Source organism: Odontesthes bonariensis, chromosome 14, assembly GCF_027942865.1.
Source record: "Odontesthes bonariensis isolate fOdoBon6 chromosome 14, fOdoBon6.hap1, whole genome shotgun sequence".
In the NCBI taxonomy this organism is placed as follows: Eukaryota; Metazoa; Chordata; class Actinopteri; order Atheriniformes; family Atherinopsidae; genus Odontesthes; species Odontesthes bonariensis.
Genome location: NC_134519.1, coordinates 23,633,349 through 23,646,728, shown reverse-complemented (window position 1 = coordinate 23,646,728; position 13,380 = coordinate 23,633,349). Strand labels below are relative to the sequence as shown.

At 41.5% G+C, this 13,380-nt stretch overlaps 2 protein-coding genes across 4 annotated transcripts in view; one reads left to right on the top strand and one right to left on the bottom strand.

The window, feature by feature from the left end:
• clstn2a (calsyntenin 2a) overlaps positions 1-3,513 on the bottom strand; it is a 159,872-nt gene extending 156,359 nt beyond the window's left edge. The window contains exon 1 of the mRNA XM_075483684.1: positions 3,216-3,513. Coding sequence (XP_075339799.1) covers positions 3,216-3,288 — 73 coding nt within the window. The 5' untranslated portion in view covers positions 3,289-3,513. The remainder of the gene's footprint in view (positions 1-3,215) is intronic.
• A 1,827-nt stretch (positions 3,514-5,340) lies between these two features.
• On the top strand, positions 5,341-13,310 carry nmnat3 (nicotinamide nucleotide adenylyltransferase 3). Of its 3 annotated transcripts, none has more exons than XM_075483679.1 (5): positions 5,341-5,420; positions 6,660-6,805; positions 8,629-8,812; positions 10,110-10,192; positions 12,219-13,310. In XM_075483679.1, the coding sequence occupies exons 2-5, from the start codon at positions 6,694-6,696 to the stop codon at positions 12,632-12,634; spliced, it is 795 nt and encodes a 264-aa protein (XP_075339794.1). In that variant the 5' UTR covers positions 5,341-5,420; positions 6,660-6,693; the 3' UTR covers positions 12,635-13,310. The 3 variants fall into 3 exon arrangements, with proteins under 3 accessions (XP_075339794.1, XP_075339795.1, XP_075339793.1); XM_075483680.1 differs by lacking the exon at positions 5,341-5,420 and adding an exon at positions 5,441-5,793; XM_075483678.1 differs by lacking the exon at positions 5,341-5,420 and adding an exon at positions 5,441-5,995.
• The last annotated feature ends 70 nt before the right edge of the window (positions 13,311-13,380 follow it).

Below are 13,380 nucleotides of genomic sequence, written 5' to 3'. Positions count from 1 at the left end.
TCCCTCCTAATAGGAAAATCAAGAGTAACACCTTTGAAACATGTCACGATACCAAGACTGGAACTGACAGCAGCAGTCATAGCTGTAAAAATGGACAGAATGCTCAAACAGGAACTTAAGGTCCCATTAGAGGAATCCGTCTTCTGGACTGATAGCACTACAGTGCTCAGATATCTGACGAATGAAAGTGCTCGCTTCAAGACCTTTGTAGCGAACAGAGTGACGACAATAAGGGATCATTCTCATCCTGCACAGTGGCATTATGTCAACTCGGCTCTAAATCCAGCGGATCAGGGCTCTCGAGGAGTCAAAGTGAAGAAGTTCATGCAGAGAAAAGTCTGGATACAGGGTCCAGATTTCTTGCTGAAGCCCGAAAGTGAATGGCCAAAACAGTTGGATGAAAAAGAGACCACAGAAGAAGATCCAGAAATCAAAACATGTGCTAGAGTAACCATGACCAGCACACAAAGTTATGATGCTGTCAACAAGCTTATCGCTTACTACTCGACATGGCAACGACTAAAGAAGGCAGTCGGATGGTTTCTCAGACTAAAGGAGATACTAAAACTACTGAAGGACAAGAGAAAGGAGCTCAAAACTACAATCAGACAATCTGAGAACAACCCTGAAAAACAGAACAAGCTCATTGCACAGCACATGAAGAAATTCAAATCAACAATTCAACAACATCCGTTGTCACTGGAGGAGCTGGTTGAGGCCGAAATGGAGCTCATACAGATGAGTCAGTCACAGGACTACACCGAAGAAATCTGTGCTCTGAAAGAAAATGCTCCAATCAAGAAAAAAAGCCAGATCTACAAACTTGACCCCATATTGCAGAATGGGATACTGAGAGTTGGAGGCCGGCTTCATAAAGCTGCGATGCCACAAGAGGCTAAACACCCAGCCATCCTCTCTAAAAGTTCACCAATAGCCAACCTCATACTGCAACACATTCACCAAGCAGTTGGACATTGTGGTCGCAACTACATGCTGGCAACGCTGCGACAAAAGTACTGGATCCCTCAAGCTAACTCAGCTGTAAGGAGGATTATCTCAAAGTGCATTGTGTGCAGAAGACTTACTGCTAAAGCTGGAAAGCAAAGAATGGCAGACCTGCCTGAAGACAGGCTACTGCCGGATCAGCCACCCTTTACTAACGTGGGAGTTGACTTCTTCGGACCATTTGAGGTCAAACGTGGAAGGAGCCTTGTTAAACGGTATGGCGTGATTTTCACTTGCCTAACTGTGAGGGCTGTTCACATTGAAATAGCTCACAGCCTGGATACAGATTCCTGCATTAACGCCATACGTCGGTTTATGTGTAGAAGAGGACAAGTAAAAATTTTACGCTCTGACAATGGAACAAATTTTGTTGCCGCAGAAAAAGAGCTGCGCAAAGCATTGGAAAACCTGAATCAGACCAAAGTACAGAACACTATGGCAGAAAAAGGCATCAAGTGGATTTTCAACACCCCAGCAGCCTCCCACCAAGGCGGCGTATGGGAAAGACAAATCCGTACTGTAAGAAAAGTCTTGAATTCTGTGCTACGGCAACAGTCACTAGATGATGAAGGACTCCAAACCATCATGTGTGAAGTTGAGGACATCATCAATAACAGACCAATAACATCCTCATCAGATGACCCTGGTGATGTTGAAGCTTTGACCCCTAATCACTTGTTGCTTATGAAAACGCAACCCAACATTCCACCAGGAGTCTTTGACCAAGATGATCAGTACGCGAGACGGCGATGGAAACAGATACAGTACATAGCTAATCTGTTTTGGACTAGATGGACAAGAGAGTACTTGCCGCTCCTTCAAGAGAGACAAAAGTGGCTCACACCACAGAGGAACTTCTCGCCAGGAGACATTGTACTGATAATAGATGAATCTGCCCCTCGCAACTCCTGGAATATGGGCAGGGTAATAAAGACATTACCAGACTCCAGAGGTACAGTGAGGCGAGTCAGCGTGCAGACTAAGACTAACGTACTGGACAGACCTATAACCAAACTGTGTCTGCTGAAACATGCAATTTGAATAAAGTTGTTCATTTTTTGTGTATTATGATGTACATGTAAGAGTATCTTGGATATTATGTTGAATGTTGCATAGCTCTCATGTTTAATAATGTTTGGTAATTGTTCTGCATTTAGCATAAGCAATTAGGGGCTGGAAATGTAAGAGCCATATTAACATTGGCTAATGATTAGTAGTTTCCCTTTAAAAATGTTGCATTGCTCTTTTAATTACGCTGCTGATGACATCACAGCCATTTTAGATCAGACCAGGTTAAGCAGCCTAAGGAGCAAGACAGTTTTTTGACAAGTAAAAGTAAATATTAGTGAATCTTGTAACTTTGTTTTTTTTGCTTTTTCAATTAAAGTTCCTTTTTTGAACGAAGTTACTGCCTTGGAAGATCATTTTAATGTCAAGCTTATTGCCAAGAAGACTGCTTAACAGTAGCGGTAAAGTGGAGTACTGTGAGGAAAGAGCGCCGCTACATTGGTCATTCCCAGACTGCCTGGATGACAATGGGATCATGACTATCCGAAATATTAGACGCAATGTGCCAAGGTAGTCACATTTCACTGTTCAACATTTACAAATTCACATCAGACTAAATACCTGAAATACTTCTGTCATAAGGCAGAAAAACCATAAAAAATTGCCCAAAACAAATGTATCACAAACACTTATATTATACATTTGACAACTCAGTAGTCAATTTATGTAATATTTCTTCATTCCAGTCACTGAACCTTCCCTAAAACAGTTTGGAGCCCACATGGAGAGATCCACCTCTTCCTCTGAAAACCTCTAACATAGAGGAAACCATTACCCTAACATACTAACGGAAAACGCACTTTTAACTCCATCTCTGGCTTTATATTCATTGCACCAATATTTGCCACAATATCTACAACAGTAGCACCGCGTTTCAAAACTACAGTGTAATAAGCTGAACAGCTGGTCCGTTCATTGCAAGTCATTAGACAGATGCTTCTCTCACTTTATCATTCAGTGTTTCCTTACACGGGATATTTAGCGGAACTTAAGAGTCAGCGAAAGATATCGAAATAGCTTCAAAGTTGTTGCGCTCATCCTTGCCAACTTGTACCACACAAGCTCAAAAAAAAAAGACGAGAAACATTTCGAAAAAAAGAGAAATGTTTTTGTTTTCCTTAATTTCTTCCTCGTGTTCTTACCTTTTCCGCCGAGGGCGCAGGAGTGGCCCCAAAGAAGCCAAAACAGTAAAGCCGGGACCCCGAGTCTCTGCATGTTTATCGAGACGTGTTTGTGATGCCTTCCCGTTCTCTCCTCTTCTCAAACACTGGTTCAGCTCTCGAGCGCGAGGGTGTTCTCAGCTGGACGGTCGCGAGAGGGAATGTCTCCAGGTCGAGAGTCTGTCACTAGTACAGTAAGCAAGGAGAGAGAGACAGAGAGGCTGACAGCAAACATCGTCAACAAAATAACGTTTCCGGATAAACTCGTTTCAAAATAAAATACAATAACACGCTAGAGTCGCCTTATAGGAAATAAAGACACCACCAGAAGGCTTCATGCATATAGGGTGGAAATGAAACAAATCTAAACGACATCATGTGGACAGTGTGGGCTTCAAAACAGATTTGATCTAAAACTGGACAAATCAAACCGTTTTATTTAGAAGAACTAAAGGGTTCCAATTTGTGACAAACTACATTTATTTGGCAAACTTGATCTGGCTGTTTGTGGAAGAAAAGGGGGGGATGAGAACATCTGTTTGAATGTGTTAGTTTGGCACTGATAAAAGACAGGGCTGATGATGAGCAGGCTGCTGAAAACGGGAATAGAACATGCAAGACTATATTTGATTACAGACTAATTGGACATTGACGTGCCACACACTGAAAATTCATGTTATCAATTGGCCAAGTTAGAGCCCTAACCCAACTTAGATGCCATCAAATGACAAGAGCAGAGCTGGTTTTTGTCACTTTAATTTAGCAGTAATCCGAACTTTGAGTTCTTGCTTTTTGCATTTCTAAGAGCCACGCTTTTGTGACTGGTTTAAGATGCTGCCACAGGGCGATATTTTTCTTGCTGGATCTTCTGAACAGAAGCCTCTGAACACACAGCTATACTCCCCCTCACAGAACCAAGTCTTCCAGTTTTCACCCCGTGGCAGAATCACTGGTTTTCTCAAATGGCCACATGTTCTCCAGTAATTAGCCCGTGCTTCTTCTTCTTTTGAGTGTGGGTGTGTGTTCTGGGGATTAGAGGGAAGGAAAGACCTCATGTGAGTTAAGAGGATACCAAAGGTACAGCACACAAGCACACAAACACCGTAGCAGAGGACAACATTTATATGCAATAGCGTGCACACACATACTCCCAGTTGGCTGTTTCCAAGGCCAACGGCAGCTAAGTTACAACAGAGCAGTGACAGGGGGAAAGATGCAGAGTTATGTGCAGACTGTCCTTCTAACTGGATTCAAGCCACCAAGTCAGCAATTATTCATGTTAAGGAACAGGAGATTTATCTTTCTACTGTGGCTTCACTGAAGAATCCCTTGTTATTTTATGAACAAGTCACATTTCATTTCATTTTAATCACCGGAGAAATGGATCCTTGCTGTTGTTATTTCTGCGATCCATGATGACTCCAGCCCATTGAGACTCCCTTCTGTTGGGATTACAGACCGCCATTGACTGAAAACGCATCCTTAACCTTTGTAGATAAAAAGGTGCATTTTGTTTGTGCATCCATTTTACAAGCATGTGCAATCCCTGGGTTTGAGAGTGTTTCTTTTCTTCTGAACCAGGGATTTGTGAAAAGCCATTGCACACACATGATTTAATTTGATTTACAATCTTTTAAAGTGTTTCTTATTCCCTCTGGAACAAAGCTGAGTTATTGGGAAAGCTATTTGCTCTTCAGCCATTTTTTGCTTGCAGGCTGCTCTACAGACAGTTAATTAGTGCTCTACAAAGCCTCCTTTTTTATCTGATAAGCATTTTACAACAATGGAATTAAAGATTACCAGGATGTACATAGATGCTGCATTGCTGCAAAGGTCAATGTTATGCAGTGTGCGTACGATAGTGGGTTACTGGAGAGGGAAGGGGAGTGCCGTCGATGCCCACTGAGTGACGATAGTGTAATAGATTTAAAACTCAATACAGTAGTTTAATACTTTTCTAATAAGAGTCGTTGAAAACATAACTTACGAAACAATCTCTCCAGCGGCTTCAAAACGTTCTTCAGTACTATGGACAGCTCCTCTTCCTACATTTTTTTTTTTTTTTTAGTCTTCGTCCACCGGGGGTCACTCTTTAGTCGTGTTTTCACCGCGGAACCATCATGCAACCATTGTGCAAAGCGGGGGGAGTGAAACAAGTGTGACACACTGACCAAATGTGAAAGGAAGGTAAACAAATGGCTTGACACTTGTTTGGTCAAACGCGTCATGGGGGGGGGAGTAAGACGATTTTCTGGTTCAGCTTCTCTGTTTTACTCACAAATTAATTGAATTATCCGACTGTCGCGAGTCACCGAGTTCAGTCAGCTAAGCTAATGTTAGCTGTCAGTTCAATGTCAAGCCCGACTCAGATCTCAGAGCGAAGTTGTGTTTTTGACTTCAGTCACATTTGAACAGATGTCAAAATCCCGATTTCTTTGCCGGGTGCATTCACTATTCTTGCGGAACTAATTATTGTGAGAAAAAAGACCCACACAAATGCACATAGTTTGCACCATCTGTTTCGACATCGATCGCAGCGTTATGTAAAACTACAGTACAGGTGTGGTAGAGCTGTGTAAGATGTACAGTGGACGGACTGTGTACTTATATTTGTATAACATTCTGTATAAAGCAGAACAGTGTGAATATGCCTGTAGAACAGTATTTTCAGTAACAGGGGACGAGATCTTAAGCTATGACAAAATTAAATGGTAATATTATGCAGAGGGAAAGTATCCACATCCATCCGCATCTTCACCATCGTGAGTAACTGAAGTAAAAGCGCTTGTTTGGATGGATCTTGTGTTCTGCTACTCTCTTACGGCATGTGTTCATGTAACGTCTTGTCCAATATATATTAGTGGGATTCATTTCACTCGCATATGACAGTGGCTTTGTGTGCAGCACTGTGAGCACTGCTCTGCTGTGGTGTGCGACAAGTTCAGATGCCCGTGGGATTCTTTTTTGAATGCTGACCACAGCTTGGCTAAGGAGGGGCTGATGTTAATTTCCCTTTAGGCTCCTCACATTCACAAATGTGGACACTAAAAGAAAATACTGCTGCAGCTGGTCCCCTCCTTCAGGATCCCATATGCAATAGCAGAGCTTGTAATGTCTTCATGTTATTAGTTAGTTTGTTTTTGCAGTGAATACCACACGGGCAATTATGAATACTCTGTCTGTGGCCAGGTTTGGGTCATGTGATAACATGATATTCAGGGAGCTCAGCTGCGTTGTGGCATGTGTGATTCTGAAATGGTCCTCAGATTTAAGTATATTTGGCGTTCTGTTGATAAATGGGTAGCTTTAAGATAGATGATGTCTAAATTCCTCAGCATATAACATGAAGAATGTTCTTGAGGATTCTCTTCGTGACATAATCTCAATCACAGTGTTTAATTAAGACTTCTTTTTACTTTCTCTAAGGTGCTTAGACTACAGTGGGAGAGGGCAGATCATCATGGCCACCCGTCGAGTACCATTATATTTGTTAGCCTGTGGCTCTTTTAATCCAATTACCAATCAGCACATGAGGCTGTTTGAGTTGGCCAGAGACCACATGCACAGCACAGGTCAGTCCCAGATAACACAAACTCTGTGTCTTCTGATCTTTCGTGTGTTTGTTTGACTGTTTAGACTGCTCTCTTGTCTGAGTTTCTTTTTCAATCCATCTGAATTTTAGCTTTTAGAGGAACAATCAAATCACTTTGTGCACATACACTATTGGGAGCTCTGACACGTGTTTAAAACTATCTTCCTGTTTCTCAAAGGTGTTCTAAGCCACATGTTTCAATTATTGTGTACAAACTCAGCATTGCATCTTGGTCCCTCATCCCCTGTCAAATGAGCAATGAGAAAACAAGTAAAAGCCCCTGCTGTACAAGTGACGTAGTATAGTGTAGGTGTTGTATCTACACAATACCATGATGAAACAACAGAGTGTGTCAGAGTCTTCTTCAGTTCCACTGCAACAAAGAACAGTACAGCAGGTAATTTCCCGTCCACAGCAGTAACCGTACACAATGGCTACTTCTAACCAACAAAAAAAAAGAGAGCTACTTGATTTAGTTTATTTTTATGCCGTTAAGGCTCAAGTAGACAGAGAACAGGGAAAAGGGGGGAGATGGTGGATGTTGCATCTGCAGAGTACTCGCACGTCGTTGTTCTCAACACAAACCGTTCCCATCCAATTCAGCCCCAATACTATACTATAAACTATACTACTTGAGACCTGCTGCTCTATTCAGTCTCACCACTTTTGTCAGCTTAGATTTTAGGATGGACCCAAGTCCCAAGTCACACTTATAGGCATGACTAGACTAGACTATGTTTACCTCACGGGCTGGGTGTATTACTATCCAATTACTAGCCTGGCAGCTCAAAAAAAAGCGAATGTTGTGCATTTGTTGTTGTGAAAGTAGTTTTTTTCTGAAATTTCCACAAAGTTATAAGACATAATATTGATAATTGTATCCAACTTGTTTGGGAGTTTTTCTGCCCCCTAGTGGCCAGAATATTATGGGGATAGTGCTTTAAACAATCTGCATTGTCGTGTATGTCCTGAACTGTTGTCAGCAAGAAGACTTGTTGTGAGAGGAGTTTTTAATTTAGCTCATTGATGGTTTAAAAAAAAGGGGGGTTAGTGGTACAGACATACAATGTTAACCTATGCATATATTTTTAATGCTGCTGTTTACACTCTGGAAATAGAAATAGAAAACGTTCTGACGTATCGTGTCAGGAGAGACTGTCTTCTTGTATAAACTCTGGAAATATTTACATCTTAAGACTGCCTTGAATAGGCCCACTTGCTTTCTCACATGGCTTGAACAGCATCATTATACCATAAGAATTATACTGATCCAACAGAGTCAGCTCTCTCATTCTAAGATGCTTTGTGAATGTATGCACAGCAGCATTACACTTTGCAGAAACCTTAATGCTCTTACAGCTTTCCCTTTGACCTGTAATGTATAAGACATCAGCTGACTTGCCTATAACTAACTATCAGAAATTAATGTAAGCAGGACACATGAGCTGTTGTTATGTTGTTTTGCTGGTTTTTGTGCCACAGTTGCAAAGATGTAATAAATAAATGGGACGTTTGGTCACAAACTCACTGTTCAAAGCGCTTTCTAAACCTTTAAACTTGATTACACACTATAAGCTATAAGTAATTCTGAAATTTGTTAAACCCTGACTTGATCAAGAACCCACATCAACCAGTCATGAAATAATTAATTTTAGAATTTATCTTTAAATGTGGGATCTAAGGGAGCATTAATGGCATTTACATCAGTATCTCTGATAGGATACTTCATCCACTGAATAATATTCCATTTCTTTATCAGCTGCCATGACCCAGAAAAACTGCATTAATCCCCTCTCCCTTCAGGGCAGTACCAGGTGGTGGGTGGCATCGTGTCTCCAGTGAGTGACGGATATGGAAAGCAAGGCCTGGTTCAGGCGAAGCATCGTATTGCCATGGCAAAACTGGCACTTCAGAGCTCCAACTGGGTCACAGTTGATGAATGGGAGAGCCAGCAGCCAGACTGGACGGAGACGGTGGTCACTATGAGGTATAAAACATGTTTACTGCAAAGTTTAAAATGTTTGAAATGAAAGCTTCTCAGGTTATAAAGCAGAAAGGATTTTAAGTGTGTTCTCCACATTTTCTCACCTCTGGTCAAAGCACCACCATCTGTTACCCTGTGTTTACATTTGCTCTTTCTGCATCATGTTGCAGCACTTTTTAGAAAAAGTAACATTTTTAATTCAAATCAATCCATGCAGTCTTTTTTGTTATTTTTGGGGGGAAATGAGTCCTCATTTTGGTGCCAGCAACACATTCTTGTTGACATTTCATCCAGCGAACCAGCTTGTAGTTTTACTGCAGTTCACAGGAGTGCCCCTCTGCCAGCCTCTCATTATACCAGTTTCAACTGTTTATGTAACCAAGTGTTACCAGGTTTCCTGTTCCTAAATTACAGATTTCAGTCTCTGGTGGGCCACCGAATTAGACTGGATCTATATTAGATGTTGGTTTTTCATGGGGTGAAAATAAGCGCACAAGCTGTTAAATTTATTGGCCAAGGGGGAATGATGCAGTAGCAAGAGGCTCTCTGGAGGCAAATAGAAGTGCTGTGTTCTGAGCAAGAAGACATTAAAGAGGGGGCAACTCTATATTAGAGTTATACTGAGCAGAGACATGCTGAACCCAAGAAAAGCATCTATTAAAAAATGATTGCTCACATTATATGTAAGCGTGATATTGTGTCACATGTACATATCTCAACTGGTTTAGAATGTCTGATCTGCATTATGTGAATCATTCTTCTTCTGGCTTTTTGTGTCCTCTTCCTTGTCCCATGCTCCCCACTGCTCAAAAATCCCCTCATGAGTGGACCCCCCATTCCACCTCCAGCTGGTTGCCTGTAAGCTGTGCTTGCGCAACATGAGTGCTGATCACAGCATGAAGTGGACTGTTGTCCCGAGGCTGTGAGCAGGCCACGTCACACTTCACTGCCACAGATTTAAGAAGCTTTACTTGAAAACAGTAAAGTTTTTCATTCATCTTTTTGACAAGTTCCTCTGCCAGTCCTTGGTATTTCTCTTCCTCTAATTCAGTTCAGTTTGAGAAATCTTTCTTGCCGTTATGTAGACGTGGTAAAAGACGCATCGCCAGAGCACACGCATGAGCGGAGTGAGTCCAATCAATCGTGAATGTTGCACAAAACAGTGTTTATAACTGTGTGGGAATGACACAGCGTAGGTACTGAAAACAACTCAAGAGACGGGAAATTTGGTTTATTGCTGTATAAATGAATGAAGTCTCAGGGTTTTTATTTTCCTTTTGCTTTTTTTTTTTGGGGACAGGTATCATTATGGGCGAATTCTGAAACATGCGCAGAGCGTTGGAACACACAGAGGCTCCAGTGGAAACACCACTCCACTCTCAAGTAAGAATCTCCTGTTCTTGGCAAAATGAGAACAGTTCAGGAATCCTGTGACCAATGACTGCTGATTGACATTACAACTTGGCTTTGGCTGTAAGTTCTTCACACTTTGGGAGGCAATAGATGTCAGTCCAACGTGAAAAATCTTAGCAACTATTTGATGAACTGGCGTGATATTTTGCACTGACATTTGTCAGACCCAGAGGAAGAATTTTTGTGCCTTTAGCAGTCCACTGACCTTTCCTCCAACTCAAACAGCAAGTCACAGTGTGACAGTGTAGACCACTGTGGTTTACGATCAAATACCTTCTACACTAATGCTATTCCCCTCTGCTTCAGCTGGTCTTTGTGTTTAGCGCTAATTGGCGCCCTAACTTAGACGGCCAATGTGGTGAGGATTAGACGTGCTTAACACATGATAGACATTGCATTGAGGTCATGTCAACGTCCTTTGGATATTTGCATGATATTACATTTTTAGCAAACCCTATAATAGCGGAAGGATCCCACACAAAGAGCTGAATAGACGTATTATGAATAGTCTTAATGCTTTTGTATGTAAAGGGATAATTGTGCAAAGGACGGAAAAAATAAATGAATCAATAGCTACAGCACGAATCAGAATTAATCCTTTTTAAATTTTTACAGCATGCATGGAAAACCTTCAAAATATTCCATCAATTATTTTTGTGTTACTCCTTGATGACAAGGCAAAAGCAGGCAGTTGCAGTTGTCACTTACTAAATTTAAAATACCGGAAATAGTTTGCACATGTTTTCAGGCTCTGCTTTAATATTGCACCTTTGACTGTAAAAGCACCTCATGTCTTTTTGAGAGTGCTTCTGCAAGCCTGGTGCAACTTTCCTTTGCGAGTTTTTCTGGTTCAGACTCTGACTGGGTCCCTCCAGGGTGTGTCACTGAATTTTCCTGTTCTTTCTTGTTGGTATGCTATGAAAAAGGTTTTCTGACAGGGTTGCTCTGTAACTTAATCGTGGCTGTTCTCCCAGCTCCATGTGGTAGGAACACCTGTCCTCAGAATGATGCTGTTTCAACGTGTGTGACTGTAAGAACGAGGTGGTACTCAGTGTCCAGTTTCTTCCCACTCACACTTTCCAGCCAGAGAGTTTAGTCTCTGTTTCGTGTCTTGAGATCATTTTTGCCTCTCTTGATCTCAAAGTCATTCATTTGCTTTTTGGCAAACTTCCAGCAGGTTGCCATTGTCTTTTAGTGACGAATAGCTTCTGTCTGTTCACTGCACTGCACAGAGATTTCCATGCAAATTGAATAGTGGACCATGAGGCTCAGAAGTTGGGTCAAGTTAGTTTCATTTGCCGATCTTATCAGGATATTTTCTTTCTTTTTATTCAATATTGTCGACACTACTGCTTGCAGCGCTGGGATTTTTGCTCCTTGCTAGTATGAGCACTCAATCATACATCATTAGGCTGCAATTTTTTTAGGTTGATCATAAGGCAGCCAGCTGGCAAGCACCCTTGGAATACTTCTGCATATTCAAAACCAGTTCCACTTGAGGATTATGTTGCACTTTGCCATCATAGTTAAAGAAAAAGACACGGAAGTTGGACTGAAATATCATAGAAAATATGTTTGGAGTAAATTCATCTGAAGAAAACAACTGCTGCAAGGAAAGTGTAACTAAGCTGTTACAGGTGATCGATGAGTTAATAAGAAAAGATAAAAGCAGGGACTTGAGGGGTCTGAGATGAGGTTATTTTTTATTTTATGAGGTGCTTTGACGTTATCAGATTACCCGAAAGTAGAATTATTGATAATGCATTATTAATGCAATTCACTTTATACCTGAAATTAATCAGGTTTTGCAGTAGCAAATCTTCCCTCAACTTTAGAAGACTTGAAAATGTCCAACACCAAAGTCTGTTTCGTATTTATGTCATAACTGTGAAGCCACGATACCTTTTACATATTTACAGTAAATACTCAGAGAGCATAGATAGCAAAGAAGTAACTGATCGTCCTCCTCACTTCCTTACTCTGCCACCTCTCTCAGGTCCATCTCCCCAGCTGAAGCTTCTGTGTGGCGCTGACTTCTTGGACACCTTCAAGATCCCGGACTTGTGGCTGGACGATCACGTGGAAGAGTTGGTCAGACATTTTGGCCTCGTCTGTGTCTCCCGAGGGAGTCTGCAGCCTGAGCGGGCCGTACACGACTCGGACACATTGTCACGCCACAGAGAAAATATTTTCCTGGTGAGGGAATGGGTGAGGAATGACACGAGTGCCACAGAGGTCCGGCGTGCGCTGAGACGAAGTCTTAGCGTCAAATACTTGGTCCCAGACTCTGTGATCGAATATATTAATCAGCATAATCTCTACACTGTGCACAGCGAGAAGAGAAATGAGGGCACAGTGCTGAGACCGCTCATCAAACAAGCGCAACAGCCGGCAAAGAGTCTTGACGACTAATGGACTGGGCTGAAGACTAGCCAATCAATGCCTTTCTTCAGGCATTGGGAACTCTGTTTACTTCCACTGGACTGCATTGTGGAAGAGGTTTGCACAACATGTAAATGTCAGACAAACATGTTTGTCCTAACTCACTTCTCCAGACATCACTTCTTTTCAGTAGGAAGCATCCTCTCTGCGCTGTGGTGTCTTTTTTTTTTTTTTTACAAATACTCACGAGGTGTCGCAAATACCGAGCCTCACCTTCATGATACAGGGTCATTCACATTTGTTCCTCAAAGGTTTTGCAGTTTTTGCATATTGCACATCATTGCAGTAATATCAAATGGAATAAAATTCCCATATATTTTAAATGTTTTTGCCCTGTTACTGGTTTTTCTTTGCAGTTGTCAACATCAAATCCCACTGACAGAGACACCGTGAGGGTTTGTAAAGGGTGTTCTCCGCCCCACTAAGGTTTGGCTCATTATCAGCATTCAGATACACTGCTTTTAAAACTTTATTGATTCTGTTAGGACTGGCACAAAAAAACTCTTCCATCCATCTTTATGTCCAGTGTTAACACAGGCCATCAATCTTGATCAAAACTCACATGGCATTCAATGGATTGAACATTCAAATAAAACTGAAAATAAGTGCAACAACACTAGAAAATGTAATCATACCAACAAGGAACATCGATACAAATGCAGTTAAAGAGAGGTCAAGCTGAACAATATCTTTAAGAACAGTCAATAAATTATATC

Coding starts and splice junctions, on each gene's coding strand:
- nmnat3 (XM_075483679.1), top strand. CDS start 6,694: ATGGCCACCCGTCGAGTACCATTATATTTGTTAGCCTGTGGCTCTTTT. Junction 8,813..10,109: donor GAGACGGTGGTCACTATGAG/GTATAAAACATG, acceptor TTTTGGGGACAG/GTATCATTATGGGCGAATTC. Junction 10,193..12,218: donor AAACACCACTCCACTCTCAA/GTAAGAATCTCC, acceptor CACCTCTCTCAG/GTCCATCTCCCCAGCTGAAG.